The sequence below is a fragment of the Columba livia genome, chromosome 2 (genome assembly GCF_036013475.1).
Source record: "Columba livia isolate bColLiv1 breed racing homer chromosome 2, bColLiv1.pat.W.v2, whole genome shotgun sequence".
NCBI classification, from domain to species: domain Eukaryota; kingdom Metazoa; phylum Chordata; class Aves; order Columbiformes; family Columbidae; genus Columba; species Columba livia.
The window spans coordinates 22,912,450-22,940,406 of NC_088603.1; the positions used below are offsets into that span (position 1 = coordinate 22,912,450).

The 27,957-nt window shown below is 38.4% G+C and overlaps 1 protein-coding gene across 3 annotated transcripts in view; it reads left to right on the forward strand.

The window, feature by feature from the left end:
* Nucleotides 1-12,954: 12,954 nt before the first annotated feature.
* Nucleotides 12,955-27,957, forward strand: part of MINDY3 (MINDY lysine 48 deubiquitinase 3) — a 55,057-nt gene continuing 40,054 nt past the window's right edge. Inside the window, exons 1-6 of one of the 3 annotated variants that reach the window (XM_065050918.1) lie at nucleotides 13,062-13,147; nucleotides 19,068-19,189; nucleotides 20,878-20,957; nucleotides 22,696-22,753; nucleotides 23,208-23,381; nucleotides 27,104-27,155. In XM_065050918.1, the coding sequence (XP_064906990.1) occupies nucleotides 19,174-19,189; nucleotides 20,878-20,957; nucleotides 22,696-22,753; nucleotides 23,208-23,381; nucleotides 27,104-27,155 (380 nt within the window). In that variant the 5' untranslated portion in view covers nucleotides 13,062-13,147; nucleotides 19,068-19,173. Of the gene's footprint in view, nucleotides 13,148-19,067; nucleotides 19,190-20,877; nucleotides 20,958-22,695; nucleotides 22,754-23,191; nucleotides 23,382-27,103; nucleotides 27,156-27,957 lie in introns of all 3 variants that reach the window. The other 2 variants (XM_065050917.1, XM_065050919.1) reach the window with 2 other exon arrangements.

Sequence of the window (27,957 nt, forward strand, 5' to 3'; positions counted from 1 at the left end):
TGAGGGAACAAACATGACCCTATAACCAATTACTACCTACATACAAACCTTTCCTTTTTAAGTTTTCAACCACTGGACTGTCAGAGGGGGAAATCTCAAAGCCTGTTAATTTTCTAGCTAGTAATGGGGTGGAAAGGCACCAAGAGACTTCAGCTCAAGTAGAAAACTGCTAACCTGCTAATCAAAGCACTCACTGTATAGCTTATGCAATCTCTGTGCACAGTTGCTGACCCAAGGCAGTTTAGCATCAGTAAAATCACTTTGCCTCTCCACAGAAGATAAGCCTGGAAAAAATACTAATAAACTTCTCTCGGCAGTAGGAATACACATAATAATAATATTAACAATAATCACGATCATAACAACAATTAGCCTGGGAATCAAAAGTTACAGAAAACCAGTTGGACGAGGAGGAACAAAAAGTCTAGTTTCCAGATAGATCACCATCAGTGTGTGCAAACCATTACATGACATGATTATCTGCAATGACGAAGTGAATGCAGTTCCCAGGAAGTTCTTATGAGAGAAAAGCAGATATCAACTGAAATATCAAGAAGATACAGAGAAGGTGGAATGAATATTATACTGTTCATGCACTTCTAAGGCTCAAGTAACATACTATACAAATGAAAACTCATAACTCATTTCTTCTTCTTTAATTTTAGTTGTTTTATCTTTATATCATCCCCTGCAAAAGAAAACTCCATTGACCTGTACCTTCTACTTTAAAAATACCAATAAAGATAGATCTCTCTAACTGCAGTTAGCTCATACACATTCCATGACTACTATGTAATGAATCCCTTAGGCAGACTCATTTAGGTTAGAAGGAACCACTTGAGAACATTTACACCAACCCCTTACTCAGTGTACGTCCATTTAGATCCAGCTGTTGAAGGCCGTGCCTAGTTGAGTTTCAAGTATTTCCATGGATGGAGATTCTACAACCTATCCAGGCAACTAGTCTCAGGGCAGAAGTTTTTCCCCTTGTACTGGGACTGAGTTTCCCATGTTTTGATTTCTGATCACAGCCTCCTGTCCTTCCACAGTGCTCCTCTGACGAGAGTCTGTGTTCTCAACATCCTCCTGTTAGGTAGTCATATACAGCAATAAGTTTGCCCCCGTCACATTGGCCTTCTTTTTGTAGGATGGAACAAACACATCTCTCAGCCTCTCCTTGTACATCACATGCTCCAGTCCCCAAAGCATCCCAGTGGCCTTCTGATGTATTTGCTCCACTATGTCAATCTATTTTCTGTGCTGGGGAGCCCAAAACTGGACACGGCACTAGAGATGTGGTTTCACAAGAGCCAGATAGAGGGAAAGAACCACCACTTCCAGCCACCTGCTGGCTGCCCTCCTCCCAACGTAGCCCATGACGCAGCTGGCCTTCTTTGCCAGACGGGCACACTGATGACTTGTGTGCAACTCATTGCCCACAGTGACCTCGGGTCCTTTTCTACAAAGCTGCTTCCAACCAGCCAGAGCTGCCCTGTGCTGTTACATGGGCTTCTTTCACCCCAGATGCAGGACTTTGCATTTGCCTTTGGTGAACTTCATGAGGTTCCTGACAGCCCATTTCTGGAGCCTGACAAAGTCCCTCAAACAGCAGTCTTGCCGACCAGTGTACTGACCACCTTTCCCAATTCATATAATCTGCAAACTTGCAAAGCGTGCGCTCTATCCAGTCACTCAAGTTGTTACTGAAGACAAGCATGGTTGGCGTCAATCCCTGAGGCATGCCACTCATAACCAGCTGTCAGGTGAGCCTTGTACCTGTGATCACCACCCTTAGAGCTCAGTGGCTGAGATAATTTTCCACCTACTTTACTGTCTATTTATCCAATCCACAGCTCACCAGTTTGGCTATAGGAACATCAGGTAGCCTGTTCAAGGCACTGCTAAATTCAAAGTATACAACATCCACTGCCCTCCTCTGATCTGCTCAGCTAGTCATTTAATCACAGAATGGAAAACAGATGTCCCTTCCAGATGACGTGGCACAGAGGATATACAGGTAACCTAAAGAAAGCTTATCATAGACAATGAATGGCCAGAGGACACTGGAACCAATTGTTCAGCAACCATTTCCAACCGGTACAAACTAGGGAAAAAAAATAAATCCAGAAATCTGGGAAGCCATAACCAGTTCCCTGCTGGCCTTGTGTTTTCTTCTGAAATTTTGTGAGGAAACTTCCCTGTCACCCAGAGTTCTGCTGGTTGCAAACATGATGCCCTCTGAAATCAAAAAAAACGAGTCAGGATTTTCATTTGCTCTGTCACAACTCCTCATGCAAATGCAATATTATGGGAAGCTCTGACATGCAACGTTTTGCTTATACATCTTCATTGCTAATTGCCTAAAGTGGACATATTTCTTCACTGAAATACACAAAACTTGTCGAAATTTTTGTCACATTAGCTGCACATCGATTTTCTTTGCAATGTCACGTGAAAAAGGTACCAAGCCAAAAATATTCCTCTGTCGTCATGTGATTCATCGTAGCACAAACTTACATTCACGGCTCCTGACAAGCTCTTGAGTTTTGCTTTCAGCTGCACTTCTCCAGAATGAAGCTATCAAAGAAAGAGGAGAGGAAAGCTGCCCTAGGATTCCCCTGTACACAGGTGATGCCACTGGAAGTATACTAATGCTAACTGCCTATGATGGTTTTTAAAACAAAAAAAATGGTGAAGCGATAGTAGAAACGAACAGCTTTTGAAACTCATGCATACACATATCATGTAATGCTAAGTTTTGCAGAAGACTATGCAAGGATGTACCATATGTCAAATTGCAGAACAGGCGCTGACACTACCAGTTTCATACAATTTAATAACAAGCATTTCAACTTCAACTGTTTCTAGTGACTCAACAAGATGCTCAGGTATCAGACTGTCTCCTCTGTTTTCCACAGCCAGCCACCTTAAGATGAAAGTGGCCATAATACTCTGGATTTATCTATTGATTATTTTTTCTTAACAGTAGTGTTCGCAGCAGTCCCACTGTTGTGTTGAATGAGCAGTTTTCTTCTTAGCCTTACTTTTCAGGAGTGCCTATATTGTTAAAAGAAAATGGGGCTAAAATTTCCACTAATTTTGGATAGCCTTGCAGTACCAGTATTTTAAACATCTGGCAAAATTTCACTTTGCTGTGAGGTAGAATAACCAGAATTTCATGATTTAAGATGAATTTGATTCTTTCAAATATTTTGGACCCATAATCATTAACAATCAAATAGTGAAATCATTTAACTGGAAGAACAGATTTTTGCCATGATTAAATATATGCTTCAAAATGCTTTATTTCATGTTCTTTCTTTAAGAATTTTACTACACTTAATAAATGCAATTCAAACATCACAAATAATTATATGTGTATATGTATTACATGTATGTATGTATGTATGTATGTTAGAAATATATTAGTTGCCACTATGCTGAAATATAATCACCACTACAAAGTAAGAAACACAAGCAGCAGTTTGGACCAGGAGAAAAAAAGCATAAAATATATTCAGTCAAATCTACAGTTGAGAAATAGGTAAGTGATATATCACTGAATACTTTTGAATTTTGCTAGAGGACTGTCACCACCTCTAATTGTATGAAAAAGCCTAAATGATTTTAAGCATAAATCTTCGGAAAAAAAATGCTCTCAATGGTGTGCCTAATAAGCATAGGCAATTACTGTCCTTTCACACAGTCACTGTAATTGTGATTGCTCTGACTACATGCCCAAATTAGAGAAAAAATGCAAGCACAGTTACACAAACTTTCTGCCTGAATGATTGCAAGTCATTAGTTTCTTCTCATCTGAAAGATGGATTTATCAATAGAAAACATACTGGATACAAATGAAGAAATGTGGCTTCATGGATCTAAATCTCCTTAATATTAAAAACAAGGTATGTCATGTGTTGGATGTTAAAGATGGACAGCAGATACAAACACAACAAAAATGGAGGACTACATAACAGCTATACTAAGGTGGAATAGCTAACATATGATGGAAAGATTTGAGTGGCCACTTGGTGCTGGAAATATAATGATGATGACGATGGTGAATGATTATTGTCAAGAAGCTAAGGAAAGCTGGATGAAAGCATGAGGCTGTGGAAAGATTTACAGGAGAGTGAGCATATGTGACTTGCAGGGCAATTGCACAAGAGGCACTAAGAACAGCATAAGAGACAATCAAATGGGAAGACTGAACAGATCGTTGAAGTCTAATGGATGGGTATATACTGAAATGCAGATATTATAGCTTCCAGAGCAAATCAAAGGCAGGAGTTCACTAAAAACTTTTTCTAAGAGCACATAATACCTAAAGCTATTTAGAAGGGAAGTAAGAAGATTAAAAAAGCCACCTCTTAATAGGCTTGGCCCTTTCTGCAATTGATAGTTTCACAAAACCCAAAGAAAACTGAATTTGCACAAAACGGTGAAACTTACTTCTTCCCACCTAATGGCAAAATTTCAAAGAAAATCCTTTCTAGTACTTGCAGTGGGGGTCCATGGTGCATAAGGACCACGAATCATTCTAGGTATTTTATCTCAGGAATAGATTGTTTTATCTTACAGAAGAATGTAATATAGAGGAAATGCTCCTATTCATCTACACAGTTTTTAACTGAGAGAGGAATGTGGTATGAGGATATGTTCTTAATTCATCTAGACATTTCTAGATCACAACCATCCCTTGAAGCTCTGATGCCTATCAATTGCTACTTAGAATGACAGGAGAAAGGGTATTAGATTTTATTAGTCTTTATTCTTTTGTTATGAAGAAAGTAAGAAAATGGGAAGTAAACAAAAACGTCAGCAGAATTTTGTACATGGAGAGGTTTGAAAGCAAAAAAAAGAATAAAGCTGTTTAAATGTTCAAGAATAAAAGGTGTCAGTAAAAATGCCAACAGTGTGTAGAACAGGGACAAGTCATGGTTGTTGTAGGAAACCGTAAATTTGAAATCCTTAACTTTGTGTGTTCCAAAGCAGATGTTCAGCTGCTATAAATCAGCAAAGCTCTCTGATCCTTTATTTCTAAACTACAGGATTGTGCTGAGGATTTTCTGCACTGAATTTAGTTAAAGTAAGTAACATTATTCGAGCAATTTTAAGAACTACAACACCCTCTAGTGGGCTAAGACTTTTTATTCAAATACGGTAAACCAGTTCATTTAAACCATCTGAAGTAACCACTGGTTGCGTTCTTCGAAACATCGAACTTGAGCACATGACTCACATATACACAGTCTATACAACAAGCTACATGTAAGCTATTATGGTGTATAAAATCCTATTATTTATTTTGGTGTGATAACACCATTGCGTAAAGAGGAAATAGGAATTCATCTTCTGAGGAAAGACCCATCTTGAACCAGTTCTGACCTCCCTCTCCCTAAGGTTTATCATCTGACAGGTGCTTCTCTCAATACTCCCCAGCATCTCCCCTGAACAAATCATTGTTCCCAACATGGTTGGTGCCTGTCAATCTCTTGTCCTTGCATTCTTCCTTATGTATTCTTAAAATGTCATGAGTATGTGAACCTTTTGTAAAATGCATTGTAGACACAAATGTGTCACAGGCCCAAGGAACTCACAGACCCTTGCAGAAAGAGTATCAATAGAAAGTAGGTGGGATTTTCAGCCAGCTCTGTGAAAAGAGATGAAATAATGAATTTTCATAACAGATCTGAAGGACAAAATGTTATACGGGAAGAAATAGATTGTTCCAAAAATAAAAAAGCAATAACATTTATATTAATACTTAAGGAGACAAAACAAGGATGGAAAATGAAACAAAAGGCAAGTGTCATTAAACATAAGTACTGTAGATGAAAAGGAGATGAGAACATAAAGAAAGGAGTACCACTGTGTCGGGCTTTTAGAGGAGTTTAAAACAGAAAACCTGAGAATGAAAGAAAAATTAAGAGAGCAAGACACTTAAATGGGCAAATGGTTTTGATTGCCACACTTAGGGAATTAGGTTCTTGTCCATTTAGTACAGACCACTTTCTGAGTGTCTTTCTTTTCTCCTATCAGCAGTGTGAACCATCTCTTAATTCTGCATTCTTCCAACACCTCATCTGCTTCAAAACAAAACTTCCTCAGTAAAACTAAATTTCCCTAATCTCTCCAAGATAAAAATAAAAGCTGGTCTAAATGCTTTGATGTAATTTTCTGCAGGAAACAAGTCCTTTTGCAAAACTGGAACATTCCTATCCAATTTTGACTAAATTTCAGGTATTTCATTCTTTTAACATTTCAATACAATTAATACATTTAAATTCAGTTTTACTTAAATCAAACAATTCAGTCTTTTACAGAATCACAGAATAGTTGTGGTTGGAAAAGACCTGTAAGATCATCAAGTCCAACTGCTAACCTAGCACTGCCAAGTCCACCACTAGAATGTGTTTCTAAGAACCTCATCTATGTGTATTTTAAACACCTCCAGGGATGGTGACTCTACCACTTCCCTGGGCAGCCTGTTCCAATGCCTGACAACTCCTTCCATGAAGAAATGTTTCATATTATCCAATCTGAACCTTTCCTGGCACAACTTGGGGCCATTTCCTCTTGTCCTATCACTTGCTACTTGGGAAAATAGACCAACACCCTCTGTGCTACAACCTCCTTCCAGGTAGTTGTAGACAGTGATAAGGTCTCCCCTCAGCCTCCTTTTCTCCAGGATAAACAGCCCCAGTTCCCTCAGCCTCATAACTTCTTGGTTTGGAATGTAGTTCACATTACTAAGCTGGATGACTCTATATGCCTTTTAAAAATTTAACTGTATTACTAGTTCTTTTTAACTTTTCTTCTCTGCATTGTCAGTGCCAGATAAACTCTGCCATCATCCAGAGGGCAGTGACTGCACAGCAACTTATTAGCCCATTCATGTCTCATTAACCTTGCCTGAGCCCCTTGTAACTAATGACAGAGATCTAGTATCGGCATCACCGCATTGGTACTTGACGTTCTTAATTTAATTATATCCCTAATAATCTTAATAATTACAGACTTTTTCTTGCCAATTACAATGCTATTTTTTTTTCCATTTTCTCCCTAAAAAATTGCATTCCACAATCCAAAGGCATTTGCTATGAGCCATACACTGAGTGACCACATAAGGATAATGGATGTTTAAATTTTACCTGTCTCTGTGAGATTACTTTATTTGAAAATACCAGAAAATCTCAGTGTGCTCTGGGAGGGGAAAAAAAGACTTTTGTCTTTAAACAATGTCAAAACACCATGGTAACTTGCAAAAAATGAATAAATTACTGTTTCTAAAATAGTCCATTTTATCATACTTTTTTTTTTCTACACTTACACTTATGAATCTTAAATAAAATGCAACAGTGAGTGGAATTGCTATGTTCTGATGTACGTTTACTACATTTGCTATGTTCTGATCTATGTTTTACTACAAACATAGGGATATTCCCTCATCAGTGTTTCTGCAAGTAGTAGGAGTTACAGCTCCAGCAGTTTTAAACAGCTTACCTAAAACTAATTTTATCTATACCATTAAGATACTATTAACATATATATAGTATATATGCAAGAAAGAACTCTTTTTAACTAGCTCTGTTGGCTATCACAGAAAGTTGCGATTCTCCAGGAATTCCTTCCCTTTCCCCAAGGATGTTAGCCACAAACGCACACTCAGGACAATCAGTAGCTCATTTTGTCTCATCAACTGATCCTGAGGACAAATATCTACCAAGAAATTGCCCATTTTCTCTTTTCTGTAATTTCAGTAGGAAGCAGTCCTTTGCAAACTTTCTCAAATCTAGCACTAGTTCATTTAAAAAGAGAAAACAGGAGACACCAGAGCTTTATGTTTCTTAAGACTGGGAATCTACCTTCTCAGGGAATCTGGTGCTGATGCACAGGTCAAAATATAAGAAAGTTTACCCTCTTCTCAAAGTAAGGAGGCATAAGGAGAGAAAAAAATTAACCATGCAAGCCTCTGGACCTCAGTATGAAGAACTTATCTTTTGTGTTCCGATTTCCCCTCCCATCTTCCTGCTGGCAGAAAGCAACTTACTCTGCCCATTCCCAGGAGTGTGGGACCTTGCTCTTCACCAGGCAACACACCCTACAGGGCTCCCCCAATTCAGGATGGCAACACTGAGCAGAAAAGGATGACCTTTTGTTCTTGTCTCTTCTGTATAGCGTCTCACTGGCTGACTTGAGCAGAAAAACACGCATAAGCCTCTCTCTCCCACAGCACTTTGCCACCACTGTTACAATTTTATCTTTAGCTCTTAACTGAGAGTAATTTGGAAGGGTCGATGTCACTCACTCTTGCTACTTACCCACAGTCCAGAGTCTACCTCTGCTGCAGCAGAGGGAGCGACCAGCATTTTGTAAACTGGAGACACTAATTACTCCCCAAACACTAATGTGCCTACAAACAGATTTTGAGTAGGATTTTGATATCAAAATTCCTTCTCAGAAATCATGCCGAGAGTAAAGAGGTACATAACACTTCTTGTAGCACTGTCAACAAAATCCAGATACTTTCTCATCAGTCCAAGCAACAGACAGACAACTAAACACTTTTATGATTTGTTCAATGGCCTTTTCTAGCCCACCACAATTTTTCAACTTCTTAGCAATAGTTTTTCTTTATAGATCTGATAGTGTGATTTTTGTTTTGTTGGGGGGTGGCTTGGAGGTAATCAAATGGAAGTAAACAGAAAAAGGAACTGTAGAAAACTTTAATTGTAATCCTCAATTACAGGTCATCACTAATATCAGAAAAATTTAGTTGTACACCACCACTGTGATTCCCTTCAGAGCTGTATGCACTAAGTAGCTTGGCATTTATTAATATACTTGTTTTTCCTACCATCCAAGCCAGACAACGCATTTTGAAAGACAAGTAAGATAAAGTTATCTCAGTGTGGATGATCTTTGAGATTTGTCTGGCAAAAACGTAACTCTCAATTAATCCAAAAACTTTCATGAAAATGTTTAATGATTAAAAAACACATTCGGTAAACCAAGAGGGGCTGCACGCATACAGAGTACATACTTATGTTCTTTACCTTCTTCTATGTAGCAAAGAACCATTCTAAAATTTCACATACTAAATTAATAGAATCAAGCTAAACCAAGTGAGTTTGGATTAGGGATTAGAAGGGAGAGAATGGCAGTTGCCATGTTTTCCTAAAAAAACAAAACCTCCAAACCAGCCTGCAGAGGGAATTAACAGCATTTCACATGGAAAAAAAACAAATAAGTGAATGGTGCATATTATTTAAGAGGAGAAAAAGAAAATTTACAGGTATTTTTAAAAGTGTGCAGTAAGTCAGCAAACCAACCACATGATGGCACTCCAACATTAAAACAAAATAAAACAAAAACACACACAAAACAAACCACACAAATAAAACACTTGTGCATTTAACAGAAACTACTTGAAAAAGTGGCTCAAATCCATGCATACTTCTCAGAATACATGCAGGCAATGCTAAAGAGCAGTGATTTTTAATCTTTCTTGATTTGTGTACCTCTAAACATTTTTAAGGAGGTAAAGACCCTATATGCAGAGAGATCTGCTGTTTTATTCTTATCTTCCGTGAAACCCTGACTTCATAGTACAGTTCATACATCCAAGAGTCCGCAGAAACAAGATCTAAAGAACATTGTGTCATAGTTGTAGCAAATACTATTTCCATGTGTTAGTCTGCTGATTTGCACATTCTTTGTTCAGAGTTCACACTCCAATCCACATACATTCTGTTTCTGAAGTACAGAATACGTATACATGTCAACCTGATATTAGACCTGACTGAGCTCTTACTTAGTCCTGGTGCATTCCGAATTCCAAAATAACAGTTTTCTTGTATGCTTTCCTCCTAAGCCTCTTTTTCTTAGTTTCCTCCTCCCTAACTGCAACCCAACTATCTACATAAATTCTCACACATACATATCTTCTAGTCCAATTCTTTGATATGCATATGCAATATATCGCCAGCTTACGAATGCTCAAAACTTAAAAGATGAACCATGAGAGATGTCATAACCGATAACATCCAGTCTCTCTCTTATTCAGTGTTGTTTTCTACAGCTGACTGTACAGTTTGCCTTTTACCATTTGTATTAGTGAGGCTAATGATTTCAGTGGTGTTTCCAAAATAATTTCCTAATGCTTCCCCTAACCAGCACATGGCAGATTGTTCTGGTTGGCACATATGCCCAGAATTGCTCCCTTGTTCCCACATTCATTCATTTTTGTCTATATTGAATTCCATGTGCTCTATGCCAACCAAATCAAGATGGGTCAAATCACTCTGCATCCTGTGTCTCTCATTACTGTCTTTGTTTCTGTCAGTTTAGTGAGTAACTCTCATGATGTGTTTTCTCATCTCTGCATTCAAATTATATGGAGTGAATTAGCAATATCAGAGGTACACAACAGTCAGTAGCTGGCAAGACATTTTAAAAGTGAAATCAGTTTTACACAACACAGGTCATTAGCCTAAAACCTGTCACTGCTACACAATAAACTGCTACTACACCAAAACATGGCTGTTTGCCATTCTAACTCAGGTTAGAAATATTCAGTTTAACTTGATACTGGGACCTTACTGAAGCATTAGCTGCCAGCTCATCTGTGGGTCTATAAATACAGATGTGGGGCTGATAAGCATTCTTCCACTCTATGACGAAAAACAGCTATGCTTATTTAGAACATGTTAAAACTGCGGCACCTCTTCTGGCTCACAAGTCCCTAGGTTGTGACTGAACTTTTCCTTACATCTCTTTCAGTGTGAATACCTGTTTGCACCCATGAAATTGGAGGGCACTCTCATTAACTTCCTTTTGACCATGATGATCCAACACACCAGGGAGGGATGTAGAGGAGGAGCTTTTCCAGACTTTCAGTGCCTCCAACTCCTCTTCCATACAGCAGCGGCCACCGTCCAGTTACAGATTCAGCATTCTTGTCCTACAGTACCTTCTCCCCTCAATTCTCTACTTATTCACAGAATTGTTTGTCAGCTTGCACCCTGAGCATCCATGAAAACATAAGTTTGCATCCTCAAAACATCTCGAAGAGCTGGACTAAAACTTGGCAGTTCTTTTCTCCTCCTCTGAAGTCCTTTTGTCAACAGATAGTCTGAACTTCATTGAACTAGCTGACTTATGCTTGCCTTATCACATAATCTTGATACATATACTTCTCTGAAATAGTTCAAATGTATATTCAATACACTGTAAAATATGTATACTCTGGTATTTTCCTCCGTCTCAAGGGACATTTACAATTTCAAGCCTGCTATACCTAGTATTACACTCAAAGCACTAGAAGAAAATTTGCATTTTACTGAACAATTTATTCAAAATACACAACAACTAATGACATGATGGCCTTTATTATAGTATGTAAAGAACATGATTCTGTTGTTACGATGCCTTAAATTCTAATTAAATTCATTCCACTTGTTTGGAGTTATTCTTTCTTTACGCTAAAAATCAGAAAGTGTACATTATGAGCATTACTTATGCAAATCCAGAAACCATTCTGTTAACCAATATTGAAGGAAATTGATGGCTTGAGAGTAGTTACTCAGAAAATGCTTAATTGTGTAAGCATTTGAAAATGCTTAAAAATCAGAAGTACAACCACACCATCTTCTGATCAATTTGTGGTATGACATTTCAGAAAGCTTAGAGATATCCTAATATTGGCCATTTCATATTTGCTGTAGAACGATTGAACATGTAACAGCCTCAATACACGGTGAATCTCCATAAAAGCAATTAAGTGTAAGATTAAGTGGATGGGCACGATACCACAGCTCAATTTAATCTGTATGCCACATGAAGAATTCGAAGCAGCATATGCAATAGTTTCGCAGAGCAAATTTTTAAGATTGGAACTCTTTTTTCTAAGAGTTGCCAGTTTTAATGGTTACCACCCTTCTGAAGAATTTTGTTTAATAAGGTCTATGTTAAGCTTGTGCACAACACTGACCACAAAGCCTCCATGAAGAATTCCAATTAGAATAGCAATTAACTTTCCGAAAAAAATGGCAATTATCTTTTACAAAAATACCCAGTCTTTATTTCTAGAACCTCTTCTGGAAAGAAATCACTACTAAATTAGATAAAGCAAATTTATTTCCCAAATCTGAAAATTTTTAAGTTCATCTAACACCACTCATTTAAGAAAAATCACATCTGCTCTTCATTCTTCATTTCAAGCTGTTGTATGGATATAGGTACTGCCTGGTAAGAGAGTTTTCTCTAAAACAGTACAAATATTCCATGCATATATGCAAGCACTACATTTTACCTATATGTTATATTAGTGCTTCCACAAGACACTACACAATACATAAAGCTCTGCAAATATAATACTTATACTGGTATCATTTGTAATTCTTGAGATTTCCTGGAAAATGTAGCCTTTACAATGACTACTGCCAGCTTCATATTAAGCGTTAAAACGCCACCACCTTCTCTCATGCCACCATCTCCTCACCGAAGCCACTCTGCGCTGTTCAATTTTTAAAGCCGTGCCAGGGCAGCCCGTAGGGAGCGGCGCCCACCGCGGCGGGCGAGGGAAGGCTGCGGGGAGCTGCGGGGAGCTGCGCGCCGAACGCACCGGCCTCACACCCGGACAGCGACACCGCGGGGTCACCGCCGCGCCCAGTCAGCCGCCCCCACAACACACACACGGTGTACGGCCTGCGCCGGGCTACGGCGTCCCCCACCACCCGGCTACCGACACCACCGTCGCTACCACATCGGAGCGAACCAGCACGGCGCTCCCGCCAGCAGCCACCGGCCCAGCCTCCCGGCTTCCTGCGCCCGCGGAAGCAGCGGGGCCTGCTGGACAGGGGGAAAGAGCCTTTGGGCATGCGCGGCTCCTCCAGGCGCCCGGCGAGGCCCCGCCTCCCGCACGAGTGTCCCGCCCGGCCCCGCCCACTCGCCGCGGCCCGGCCCCTCCCCTGCGCAGGGGACGCGGCCGCCACAGCCGCCGCCGCCGCGCCCGCCCGCCCGCAGGGCCGTCGCCGCCCCGCCATGTCCGAGGCGGGCCAGGAGCTTGTCCACCTGGTGTGGGGCAAGAAGGCCGGGCCCCGCGGGCTGGCCGACACCATCTTCTGCCGCTGGGCGCAAGGTACCTGCGTGCGCCCTACCTCAGCCCCACTCCCCGCCCGGTCCCTACCCCACCTCGGTGCCTGCCCGGCCTTCCTCCTGGGGGCCTTTCCTCGGCCCGCCCCGCCGCTCCCGGCCCACCTGCCGGGACACACCCACCGCTCTCCCCGCCGCCCCCGCGGGGCTCTGGGCCGCCTGTCCGGCCGTGTCCGTGAGTCTGTGTGGGGCCGTTCCGCGGGCAGGGGCCTCCCCGCGCCTCTGCGGAGGGGACGGGGCTGGTTGTTTGCGTTCGTGTTCCTGCATCACCGGCCACTCCGCGTGGGGCCCACGAGAAAAATGATGCAGCAGTTTCGCTTGCTAAATAATATTTTTTGCAGCTTGGTCGTCTTTTGCCGGGAATCTTCAAAGGAGCTTAAAAGAGTAGGGAAGCAAATGTGTTCCTTAAATATGTTTCAGCAGCGTCTTGTGCCATTATTTTACATAGCTCATGGAAACATGAACATAAGTTGCTCTTTTTTTGTGTGTGTGAGGGAAATGGGAGTTACAAATAGACTTGGCAAAAGTGGGGACAGGCTTGGGACAGAAACCCACACTTTATTATTATTATTATTATTATTATTATTATTATTATTATTATTATTATTATTAGTTTGAACTGGTTCTTTGGGGGTTGAAGCAGGTGCATACCATCTTTAGGATGTGGCAAGAGATAAAGCACCAATAACCCTGGAACCTGGGGTATTTGTAAGATGTTTTTTCTATATTTAAATAATGCAACCTGCACGTAGTTTATTTTTTGATAGGGACTTTCTGGTATTCCTTTAAAACTGTGATTGCAAGGCATAGGACAGAGACATGCCAATAAAAATGATATGCAAGAAATTAGTCCATGTACCTGTCCAGGATGAAAGAAGGGAACAATATCCTTCTCTGTAACTTACTGTGGGATTTGAAGAGTTCTGGTAATGGTTATGAAGATCGTAATAAGAACAACCATAATTCCTGGAGAAAATTTACAATTTATAGTGGAATTTATAGATAAAAATATACTTTCCCATCTCAGGGTAAAATTGACTGGAACAAAAGGATGCTCTTAGTCTCCTCTGTTCCTTGCTCTTCTTTTTTTTTAACATGAGTTTTGTCATCTGTGTAGTTTCAGTAGATGCATGTGTGGTGTTGATTTGGTAGCTGCACAGCTTCTCCTCCGTCACAGGACATGGGCTGCGATGCCAGACTCTTAGGTTGTTTTCCTTAGGTTAATCTGCATTCAGATAATTCAGGGAGAAATATATAAAGAAAAAAATGCCAAATTCCTGCCAAGTTCTAGACTTTAAGCAGACCTAGTCCAGCCATTACTTTTCCTAGTGATTGGGTTATTTTTATTCAAATATAAATACTTACTGAAATCTCTCTTAGATCTGCTGTTTCAATGCAAGGTTTTTGTAAACTCTGAAGAAAATAATTGGTGTTAATTATTTAACTGGTAATGTTAGATTACCAAAATTCTCATTTTCTAGCTTGTTTGTGTATGAAATTGTAGCAGTTTTTGAAATTGTTTAAATGTACATTGTAATGCCCCATCCTTGTGATCCTGTGAAAGATTAGTGGAAAAGGCCTTTCACGTTTCTGGAAAGGAGCTGTTATTTCCTATCTGTCTTTAAGGAAAGTCTTGTAACTATACTATGTAGTGTATCTATTGTCTTCTCTATATCCTCTCTAATAGAATCAATTTTGTTAGTAAAAACGCATGATGTCAAGTTGGTGTGTTGTTTGAGGTCTTGTGCTGGGAATCAATTAAGTCAGTCTCACGTTATGTAGCGGCATAATACACTTACCCAGCTTTCAGTTTCTATTTTGTCGAAGAAGTTCTGCACCGTTTACCTGCTGCGGAGTCTTGTCAACACTGACTCATCAAGATTACAAAGAAAGAAAGCCAAACAAACATAAAAATCAAGCTTTACTATTTCCAAAGGCTTCAAAGTTTTCATCGTATGTGCCAAAAGTATCAAAGAAGTATAAATGACACTTGCTCTAACAACTACTTTGGTGTTGGGTTTTTTTGTTTGTTTTGTTTGTTTGTTCGTGTTTTAGAGTGTAGTGCCACCACTGATATTTATTTCAGATACTTTCTTAATATTGTCTGATCCTTTCTCAAACCTCTTGGAAGTTCAGAACTATAATTTCTGTTTGGAGAGAAAAGTATAAAGTAAGGAGATGTTGTAGGGGAGTAGTTTAGTGTTCTGCTTGCTGCAGAACAATGTTTAGATTTCTTAGAGAAGTGCGACTTAAAAGAGTTCGGTGGCAGGTTCACTCTACTATTTACTGCATAGGGGAAATATGCCAAGCCGAATGCTGCTGATCTTATGTCCGGGTGCCTGTATCCATTCACGATGCAAACTTTCAGGCATCTTCCCTCCCTGATAACTGTTCACTCCGGAGCCTGTATTTAGAGCTCCGAAGGCAAACTTTCAAAGGAGGCCCATAGCCATTTGCAAAAGCGAACTTTAAGGCATTACGTCCCTGGTAACCTTTTGCTCTGGAGCCTATTTTTAACACTTCAGTGGCAAACTTTCAGGCGAGGCCCATTGCAAAACAGACTTTCAGGAAACAAAATTCTCAGAAAATAAAAAAAATTAATCTTGCAGGCATTTACTGTAGTCTGCAGTTGCTTTTGGTAAATATCAGCTTAAAATTTTAGCAAATCTAGTCTACCAAGTAACATGAATCAATGTATATTAAAAATCATACCTTATATCTCTAAATAATCCGTTACATTTGGTGTGTATCTACTTAAGCTAAATGATTGATATTGAACTTGAATTGGGCTCATCCACTGACCTCTGAGTAGTAAAACCATTGCCATACAGCTGACTTATTTAGCAGGGAAAGCTCAAAGTGGGCTCATCCAGGCTGTCGTAGTTATAGAATGGAGTGGTTGACTCGTAGTCAAATTGCATACAGTAGGAAAAGTCCGCACAAGACTCCCTGCACCCACAAGCCACAGGTGTTCAGTTGCCGTTCTGCTTCCCTGTGGGTCTCCTGGAAGGAGTTCTTGGCCTGGCTACAGCTCAGGCCTTTACCTTCTCTGGTGCCTGGGCCAAACTGCTGCTGGGTTGGCTGGGCGGGGAGTCAAGTGCATCCGCCACAGGAGGGTGTGGAGGAAAGTGAGACTCCAACCAGTTGGTTTCTCAGTAGAGATACCAGTTTTCCAGGTATCCTCATCACACACCAGACTCGTTAACCATCATATTCTTTTGCTCAAAGCTGAAGAGTGACTGATCTGTGGGCAGTTAACGGAACTGATCTGGCTAATGTGGATATGCTGTTGGAAGTTAGTGACAGTAATTCCCTCAGTTTGCTGCGTTGGCAGCTTTAAATATATTGTTTTGATTCCTGACTTAACAAAGGCATGGCTGTAAAGCTGTTGTTGCAGTTTTTTGTTGTTGGTTTCGAGTTTTGTTTGTTTGGTGGTTTAGTTGTTGTTTTGGGGTTTTTTTTGGTTGCTTCAGTGATGCAGAGTTGTCTTAAAATGATTTCGTTCTGAAGGACACAAAACCTCTTGTGAAGCTTGCGGGATGAAAAGTTAGGCTTCGAGGAAGAAATATCAGTTTTTGAGGGACTGTCTGTGTCATTATGTGTAAGTAACAGCCCTTTCAACACTGGTAAACTGGAAAGATAATAGAAGATACCATTCATTGCAAAAAAATGGGGTGTGAACATGTATGTGAAGTTGTTAAGAAGATTGTATTTTCTGGCTAATGGGCATAGTGGCTAATGTGGCTGGAATACACATAGAGCATTAAGAATTTGAAATGTCCTGTACCACAATTACCAAAATAGTTAGTGCCACCTAAAATTCTTTGCTGCTGCTTGGACCCAAAAAGGAATATCTGAAAAGACATTGTTATTACTTTAAGGAAGAATATGGTGCTAGTGAGTTCATTCCTTACTCTGGATAAGGCTGACAGGCTTAAAGAAAATAAAAGGTGCTCACATAGCAGGTTTTTACCAGGGTACGGATTCAGAAGTTTCAGGCAAAATTCAGAAGTTTCACAGAGCTGTTTTGTTTTATAGAGATGTGAAAAAAGGCAGACACGTTGGAATCTTACCTTGTTTTCTGGGAGCTTTTTGCCCAATTTAGCGGTAGCCTACCAGGTAATTTGGATACTTTCCTCAAACCCTTCCAGGACTTCCTGGCTCTTTATCCACAACCTGTTAAGTGGAGTTTTGTTGCGGTATTGCTGTAGTAAATGCTCCTTTCTTTTTGTGTGCGGGAAAAAGTGGGGTTTTCTTTCGTTTTTCTTTTCACACAGAAAATTTCAGAAGTTTCATTTTACTATAAAAATGCACTTTGAAAACCTGAAGCCGCACGCAAAATGTGTCTATCATTCTACACCCAGCTCTGGAGAGAGGATGAAACATTAAGACATCTTGTAAATTACGTACTTGGGTAATAGTGGATTATTCTAGTGTTTCTGTCAGACAGTTCTTGTATCCCAAAAGAAAAAAGAAGTGCAATTCGGTGGTGAGAGGCCAGCTCAGCAGAGAACAGGAGAAAAAATGAATAGTGCAGCATCGTTGTAGCTAGATTGGATCAGAGATAGAGCAAGTTTTTATCCTGGTGTGGTTAATGTTGTGTGCTCTTTAGCTACTCCCCTTGTCTCTTTCATTCAGCTAGAATTGCTTTTTGCGTAGTAAAAACACTGCAGGTATACAGCATCCTTTGTAAACTGGCAGTGTTACTAATGTCTAGAGTGTCGTAGATGTAAAAAAAGAAGGTATTTTTTTAAAAATAGGAAAATGATTAAAAGATGCAGGAAAGAGGTGAGGTTGACATAATAGAAAAATGAATGGGTTTTGTGGTGCCTTGGGCCAGGATGTGGTATATTAATGAAATACAAGAGCAGGTAATTAAGTCATACGTTCATTTTGGCAAACTGTAGAAAAGCTAAGAATTAGGTGTACGAAAAGAAACTTGGGCCTTGGTAAATGCTAAGGTTTGGGGAAATAAGGAGAATAAAACTTCGCGTTGTGTGATTAATGGTGGACAAAGGATATAAAGACAGGTTTGGGAATGTCATTGTCACCATAGCTCCAAATATTGGGCAATACACTGATTACCAACAGGAATCTAGATCTACTTCCCCCCATCCCCGCTCCCCCTCCGCAGCCAGAAAGGTTAAAGCAGTAGAGCAGTAGTAATGTTGAAAAAAATGAGCTAAATAGAGCATTTAATAGCATTATAAGTGACAAGGAAGATGAATGATAATTATACTATTTTATATTTCTGATAGGTAAATGATAATAATTACACTCGTGGACAAATGGCAGGCAGATTAATGAAAAAATATTTTGGCTGCATTACATCTATTTTGTTCTTAAAATTTTATCTTGACTAAAAAAAGCTGTGTGACAGATATGACTGGTTAAGAGCGAGAGTAAGTGTAGTTTAGCTTGGATCAGAGCTGCTAGTCTCAGTTGGTCACTTAGAGAGTGGCCAGGCCGTACCTATCAATCATAATGAAGACTATGGGGTTGATGGGTATTTATAGAGATTGGCCCAAGATGCAGATTTTGTGGAGGGCAAAAAAGGTTAAGTAGGTGCAATTGCATGCTGAGGTGGACTTGGACCCATCTGGACTTCGGACTGCTAGTTTCTGAAATTTTACCTGAGCTGACTTCGGATTTTGTAGTTTTAGAAAAGAGTGCAAGACCAAAATCCCAGAAACCCATTCTTTTGCTTAGCAGCTTTTAAAACCTTGATGTTTATTAAGCATTAAGCAGCATTTAGGTAAAAAGAAATGAAATTTTCCTTTAGGTATTATATATGGTTTTTTCCTGTGGTTATACTCTGTCAAATTCTGTGTAATATTGATTTTGAATTTTCTGTCACAAATTTCCTATCACTCTGGCGTATCACACTCTATTTTCTTTATTTTTAGGAAGCAATTTTGAAAAATAGGGCAGGGTTAAGCTGAGAAAATTCATGTTTTCTATAAGAAGCCTGAAGAATGTGAAACAAATTCAAGATTTCTTAAGTCTGGTATAATGGTGCTACATCCAAGTATGTTGTTTTTCTGCAGTGACTAAATCATTAAAACAACTAAAAAACCCCTGTTGTTGCAGTGTGCTTAGATGGCATGCAGTAATGCTTCAAAATAGAGAAAGAGTTACCTTTTAATATGATAGACCTACACAAACTAATTCAGAAAGCTTAAAGGACTGATGATATTTCATATCAGGGCATGTTAACAGGCCAGTTAAATGACCCTAGTGCAAACTTTAGTTGAAGTATGGATTAGTGGGGCTTTGTTGCTACATTAGGTGAAGCCAGATCTGAGTATGTATGCTGGCGTGCATCTGGATTTTGGGTATAAAATGCATCTTTGTCATGCACATTTGCTCATTCAGTTAAAAAAAAAGGAGCCTTCTCTCAGATACAGTGCAAAACCCATTTTTTAATAAACTATGGCTTCATTGATCCATCTTAAAAAGATATCACATTGTTGAACAGCTGTCATTTCTTTGATGAAATATGGCCTACAAAACATGCAGTCGTCCTCTCCTGTGCTGCTTGGGATCGTGTCCCTGTCATGCACAGTGGGGGGAGGCATTTTCCTGGTTCAAATTCACATCCAGAGGTGAGGAACGCTTTTGATATGGCAGCATGTAATGATACACAACAGCAGAAATTGTGGAAAAGCAGAGTTGAATATTATTTCTGCTGAGGCTGACACTGCTGTGAAAATATGCATGTGTATCCCCTTTCTCCTGCCCTCTCTTGCTTGTGCTTGCTGGTTAGTTGCTGACTACAGTTGCATGGTTTCTAGATTACACTGAAGTAGAGTCACTTCAGCACAATCTTATCAGCACTTAAAAGAATGATGCAAAATATCACTTACTGTAAGTTGCCACGTGTCAGCTTCATCCAGGTAATTGTGTATATGCATTTTTCTATGAGAAGTGCAAGCTATGAATCATTCTGTCTTGAAGACAAGTTTAAGGGCAAGGCAGTAACAATTTTGTAGTAATTGCTCCAGCATTTGTTCTGTTAGGTGACTGTAAGACAATTCTGAAATACAAATAAATACGTTAAAGATGGAGGGAGGAAGTAGGTGATCTTGCATCTCAGTAAGTATGGTGTGTCTTCTGTGAAAGAACACCATGAAGAGGCTTGCTTCAGTGGTTACAAGTGAATATTTGAATTACTCAGCATATTTCAGTCTTAATAAGAAACACTGATAGGCCAAAAATGAGATCAGTGAGAGGTATACTCTACCCTTCATAGGGAACAGAAATATATTATGCATCTTCAGGGAAGATCCAAAACGGGTTTTTTTATTTACATATGTGAGACAAAATATTATCATTTACAAGCAAATTTTAATTGATTTGTAAGAAATAAACCATAATAAAAGAAAAACTGTGGTTTACATATCCAGCCACGTGTGCACTAGTGACAGTTTTACTGTTAAAAATCCTCTTGTTTAAAACCCTAGCTGTTGGCCCTCTTGGTCCTGATTTCATTGCTGAGATAAATGATTCATTTCTGTGCTCTCACCTGTGTTCATGACTTTTTTTCTTCAGATAATTTAACCATGTTCTGTTGCATTATCAGGGGAAAAAGAGTTGAAAACTTATGAGAACTTTAAAGGCGAATGAGTCAGGTGTCATTTGTTAGGAAAGGAGTATACATAAACGTGCTTGTTTACGTATTTCACCAAATATAGTCTTTTTTTTTTTATTTGACAGGATTTGTCTTTAGTGAATCTGAATCAACTGCATTAGAACAGTTTGAAGGTGGCCCTTGTGCAGTGATTGCACCTGTACAGGTAAGATGCATTTATTATAGGAATGGTTTAAAAACAGTAAGCCCAAAATGTGTTATTTATATATGTGGAACTAAAATATTTTCAAAACTGCAGATCAATTGTATTTTGATTCCATAATTGTAGTGTGGAGGAGATAAAATCTCAGTTAAAAGGCAGAGATTGGCGGATCTTGAACAACACTTTTGCAGAATTGAATTTGTTTGAGGAAGTGCAGCAGGTTGATCCAAGCAGAGGTAACTTTAAAGTGAGGAATCAGGATAAAGCAGACAAGTAAAAGAACAGGTAGAGATTAAATCCTAATCCTTTCTCATCTCTCAAATTCCCTGTCCTGAAGAAAGGTAATGTGTGTGTCACAATGGCTGCTTTAGCAAACTGTATTAGAAATATTTGAAGTAATCGATTTTCAAACCTAACAAGGTTTGCTATGGAAGAAAAGGAGAAATGTTTTACTTTCAAAGTCCTGCTTAGCAGAATAATTGAATTATGTCAGGTGAATGTATTTTATTCTGGATACATGCTTAGGATTTCACTTGTGTTTCAGATACACTCAACCAACTGCGATTGTGCTTTTTTGGTTTTCTTACTCCATAAAACCTCTGTTATGGTTACTTCAGGACACACTGAACCTTGATCCCACCAAAAAACTTGTACCACAGGAGCACCACTTGTTTAGGTTGTAAACAATCAACAGAAAAGTGTTTTATTATGAGTTGCACTCTTTAACATGGCTCTGCCTGGTCCTGAGGTCTTAAAACCAGATGTAGCGTGTCTGGTCTCTGATGTTAGAATTACAAGTCTTTTATTTGGAGGAAGTGGAGAGAGTAAAGACAAGGACCAGCCAGCTCCTTAAAGGGCATGCCAAGTCTTTAACATTATAAGTGTTCTTATTGGCAGTGTTTTCCCAGATTTGTACGTAGTTCATCTTCCTTGGAATTATGTATTTAAAGCATGTTTGTAAGCCCAGTTTCAGCTGGGGAAGGAAGACGGGATCAAACAAATCTTGCAGTGCCTACTGCTGCTGTGAATTGCTAAAAAAGATGTGTGCAATATCTGTGACAGGAGACCAGGGTGAGTCTGTCAGGGAGGAATGGAAAGTTGAAGCAGGTATACAAATACCTGAAACAGCATCTTATAGAGTAGTTAGAAAGACCAAGAGTCCGCTTCCCAAAATTTGTTCTTTCATTGTTCCTTCTCTGTAATTTAGAACACAGCTTTTGCTTTTTCTTTTTTTTTTTTTTTTAATTGAAACATTAGTCTTGATGGAAAAGAAAGCAGGGACATGGAGATGCATAGGTGTTCTTTGATCTGATCTGTGAATTAGGACATGTATTGTGACTTCGAGTTGTTAAAATGAGATGAGCTTTTTAACTACTAAAGGGGTTTGTCTGAGTGACGCGAGTTGCCTTGTACTACTCATCAGTATTACTGCAAAATATTTGTGCCTCCTACTGCAGTCCTGTGAGTCTGGAGATGTTCATATAAATATGCACTGTGTGTATTTGAAGGGTACTTGAGGTTCAAACTCAATAATGTTGAATGTAGGTATGAGGCCACCTTTGTAGTTAGTTTAAATGGGAAAAATCAGTAAAGATTGTAGGCTCAGGATCTCTCACAGAACAATGAGCAGCTTGAAACTCTTCTAATAATGTGCAAAAATGCTTTGGTATAGAGCTTGGGACATAATGTAAAAGTTGGTGTTGTCTTGTATTTTAATATTATTTTTGCTTTGATAACAAAGGCATTCCTTTTGAAGAGGCTTTTTACCAGTGAAAGTTCTACTTGGAGAGATTGTCCAGGTACTGAGACCTCTTTTTCTTCTCTTTATTTTTTTCTGCTTTAATTATTTGTAAAGCATATCCTAGTATCTAAATATTTTACACTTCCTTTTTGTTCAAGTGTGCTTCTGTGCCATTTTATCAGGCATGTAGTATGTACACTATTTGCCTCAAAACTCTCATTTGTGAAGTCTTTGCCTGTCTGTAGTATTTCTGTATTTTAGAAATATTTGATTGAAATCTATTATTAGGAAAGAGAATGGATTAGAAATCAGATTAAACCACATTTTTCTAAAGATAGCTTTATAATTTTTTGGTCCAGTATAGTCAAATAGCAATTAACATTAATAATTAATAAGATAAAAGTAATAAACTCAATTATTTAGATGACATTAAGGTACAAAAAAGATACCAGTAACTTGTATAAGATACTGATTAGCAGCAATCAAACTCATCTAGGTTTCTGATCTTTCAGAAGAGGAGCAGAAGAACCTTCTCTGTCATACATTATGTGATATTTTGGAAATGGCTTGCTCTGATAATTCTGAATCGTACTCTCTGGCAATGTGGATAAGAGGAAAAACAACTGAAGAAACGGCTAGTATTTCTGAAAGTCCTGCAGAATCTAGTCGGCAAGAGGAGCAAACTTGTAAGATATATTTCTATACTAAATTACCCATTGCTTAGTGAAGTATTACATTGTTTTTCAGGGGCCACTGCTTTTAATTATGATACCGATGGGGTTTTCGCCTTTGTGATTCCGTTAGTAATAGGTGAATTTTTGTCTGTGATAATTAGAGGCATTGTTCTTTTTTTCTAGAAAGGAATGTGCTGTCACTGGAGTTTCTCTTGAATTTGGGCAATTCTCTTAATATTTTCAGTTTAATTTTGAAATTTATTGGGACCTCACATGTCTTTAATTTGGAAAAGTCTACATGCTTCCTAACATTGGATGAATATTTTGACGTATCACTCATTGCTTTATTTCAGAAGAGTTTTTGTAGGAAATTCTGCAAAGTTTTATATGTTCTAAAATGTTCTGGATCCCGTAATGGATAAGTAGCCTTTTTCCCTTTGTCTGATTCTGTGTAGTACCAAAACAGTTTAGTCAAATCACCTTCTAGCAGATAAGCAGCATTTTTTTGTAGGTTAGAATTTTTCACTTACCTGCTTTTTGCAGATGTCTTGATTACTTCATTAGTTACTGACATCAAGGATCTGATGATCATCATCTATTGCACTAAGATATGGCATCTGGTCGTATCTAACTGCTGAGGAGCCAGCAACATGGAAAATTTATTATGCACATGTGATCACTGAGATGTTTATTTATTAGTCTTTTAATAGGAGATATCTAATGTGTCAGGAGATAAGCTGCTTTTTCTTTGAGTTTTTGTTCCAATGTGTTTATTAAGAAGTATGAAAAACTCTTCACATGAAAACATGCTTATGAAGGTGCCTTCTGTTGATGGAACTGATGTGTTATTCGGCAGTTTGTGGCACAACTACTAAGTAGGAATTGTGCAAGTAGATTTATATATGCACAGTCAGCTATAGCAATTGGTAGTGCTGGAGCTCTTTATGTTACAAGTCATCTTCATCTGCTTTGATCAAGTGCTCCATGTGCTTGAGAAGGCTTAAACAGTAATAATTTAAATGTTACTTATTTGAAAAAAACAAAAGCTCACCACCTATGTGTTCAAAAGTGAACACATTTTTTTTATTAAGAAAAAGCATTCTACAGAAACTTGTATCGACAACTTTTCTACTAAAAAAAAAATCTTCCTTTGCAAGTTAATAGTAAGACAGTTGTAACTCTGAAACTCCTAATTCCTGTGAATTTTCCAGTTGTATCCGAAGCTCTTGCTCATATTATAAAGTTTCATTTGAAGAAAAAGTGAAGCAGAGCCTAGTTATCAACAGGCTTTTACTGTCCTGTTTATTAATATATTGCCTCATTCTACAGAACTCTTCACTGCAGCAAATGTTCAGCAGAAAGTCTTTTTAAACACACACTTGATTAATTACTCTCAACACTGACACTTGATAAACTAATCCATTCTACTACATATCTACATTTTTCCTATTTCTGTACAAGTCTACAAGTTCTGCCTGACTTATAACTAATACCATGGAATGTGCTTAGGAAGAGCTGGATGCATTTACCATGAAGAATCTGCTTTTGTCATAAGCAACGTTAATCTCTTTCATTGTCCATATCCTATGTTCCCTACTAGACAGTGGATATACCTCTTGTATATCCTCTACAGTTCAAACAGTATTTTGTCTTGTATGTATAATGCAATACACTTCCTGATTCAAGATATATTTGTTAGGGATTTTTTTTTTGTCCTGCTATTTAATTATAAGCCAGCTCCTTGGCTGGTTAGGCTTGGGACAAAGATGTGGAGAAGAAGGTATTGTTAATAATGCAGAGTTCTGCTATTGCTAATGCAAAGGAATACATTTATTTCTTGCTTGGTTGCTGTGATCAATAAAAATAGAAACAGGCATTGTCGTAGTTGCTAGGTCTTAAGAGATGAGTTATGTGCGTGAGGGAGTATTAAAGCTACAGTTCCACATGGCAGGCTACTGCTATTTGGGAATTGCATATGGGAATATATTTGTAATAAAACCATGAAATATGATTAGACACAGCATGATCTAGTATTGTTTTAAAGAGTTTTTATACAATTGTATTTCTCATACAGCTCGTGTTCTATTGCTGTTCTTTCTTTTCCTCTCTATTAAGCACTGTCTTTATTTAGCCCTGTTTGGACTGTGCGGAGCTACACTTCTCTTTCAGATTTCTACTTCTTTCCCTTTGTTTCAAATAGTTCTCTTGCCATTTTACTCTGTTTTGTAGTAACAGAGTGAAACTGTAATCCTGCTGTGTGAACAAAAGGTGGATTTGAACACACTTACTGAATGCAATAGCATTTTTCATCTGCTTTTGTGGTGTATACCAGTGACTTGTTGTTGGCCATGCATTGGCAGTAGTAGTGCAAGTTCCCAGGTTCAAAGATTGCTTTATATGATTTAGTCCCTCTAACTTTCTGCTTACAAAATCCTATGTTCTTAGAGCAGGGTTAGTTTCCATAGCATTTTCTGCAATTTAGTTTCAAGGTTGCATATTTAAAAAAAAAATATTCTTAAAAATACATTTTCCTAAGTCTAGTTTTGCTTTTGGTAACCTAATTTTAGCAATTCCGTGTAGTTTTTCAGAAGGCAGAAACTAGCACTCTGAAGGGAACTGCTGCCTTATTTCTGAAGTAGAAAATAAAAGTATTCTGTCGCTGCAGGATATGTTGTATTTGCATGTTGGCAAATCAAGTGCTTCTTTCAAAATGCAATTGGAAAGTGCATAGAAAGCCCTTTCTGGAATTCCTGTGAGAAGCATTGACAAGTAGGCTTAGCCCTAATGGCTTCAGGTCTTTAATGACTTGTATGCAGTCAAATTCAGTAGCTAGGTGATCAGACATTATTTAAATATCCAGCATTAAGTGGCCTTTATCAGAAAGCAGATCTATCTGTTTTGTGTATTATTCTACTGGCAGAAAGATAAAGTCCTTATGGACATAGAGGGCACTAAAGACTGCTGCAGTCTTATTTGAATGCCTGTAGAATTTGATAATTACACAGTGGTGAGTGTAACTTCCTGTTGGTAGAAGAAAATTTGAATTAGAAAGTTCATTTTATCTCCTTGATTTGGAAATGTTGTGGGGGGAACAAAGGTATAAAGCCTGTGTTGAACTTGGGAAGACACTAATGCTGTATTTTTTTTCTGTTTTGGACATGAAACTTATTTAAAAGGCTTTTTGTCCATTATTAAAAGAAAACACTGTGTAGAGTAATTCTACTAACTTGTTTGTAATAAGTAAGCACAAAAAGGGGGAAAAATCCCTAGAATTTCAGTAACAGAAATGTATATTTGAATAAAAAATACAGCTTACCTACATTGATAAAATGATCCAAATAATCATGCTTGCTTTTCTAGGAAATAGGAATTTCTTGTTGACCTGCAAAACTGTATCTATAGTATGCATATGCTTGATGACTTTGTGACAGCCACTTTTTTGTACAAAATCAACAGCTTAGTATTTGGCAAATATTTTCAAGTCTACGCACTTGAGTGGCTTTGTGCTTTTAATAATTTGATTAGTCAAAATAGAAATGTTCTCACTAATTTGTATGGTGGAATGTTAATGTTGCATTAAATTAGTTTATACTAATCAGTTAAAAAAATTAAATGTCAAGGGAGGATTAAAAATTGAGAATCTAATTAAAGCTTGAAAGTATAGTAGCTTGCTGTGTGTATCTTGTGTCATTTTTTTGCTATGTGTAGTGCTGAAAAGTGTCTCTTGTGTATAGCTGCCTTGGCTGTCGAAGAGCTTGGCTTTGAGCGATTTCATGCATTAATTCAGTAAGTAATATGTTGGAACATTTAAAATACAATATTTTGAAGTTACACTAACATCCACAGCCCTGAAAGGAGGGGGTGTGTTGGGGAGCTTTTTGTGTGTTACACGTCAGGTTAAACTTTAATTTCAAGTTTTGGTTTGGGGGTTTTGGTGGTTTTCCTATGCATTTTGCCATTTAAAATGGAATATTATTTTGAGCATAAGCATTAGGCTTTAAAATAAAACTGGAGCATTGTAATGTGCAAAATTGGCTAAATAACTTGTGCATTTCAAGTACATGAACACAGCTAATTGAGAGGTACATTTTAGATAAAGATGTTAATCCTCAATTTTTTATGCACAGTCTTCACAGGTGATTCTATCTGAAATACTTGTACTATATACGCTGAAAAAAAAAAAAAGTCAGCTAGTATTTTTCTTTATTTGAGACAGCGTAAGAAACCTTTATAAAAATGTGTCAGATACAAGAACGAATTTTTGGTTCATACTTTAAACACTATTTTCTTTTTGTGGTGTATATACAGAGCTTACAGTTCGAGTGAGTAAAGGTAACAGCCTTTTATTTGCACAGTGAACAGTTGTAACCATTATGCAAATAAATCCCCAAAGAGGAAATAAAAAGCAGCAGAATTCAAAAAAACTCTTGAGGTGGAAAACGTTACTAATTAGAACTGAAAGAATTGCTTCTTATTGTATCAGTAGTAGTTACAGTTTGTTCTTTAAACCCATTGTCATATGAGGAAAGAAGAAAGAGGGTTTTTTAACTTTACCTCACCCCCTTGATCTTTGGACTTGTGGTACCCA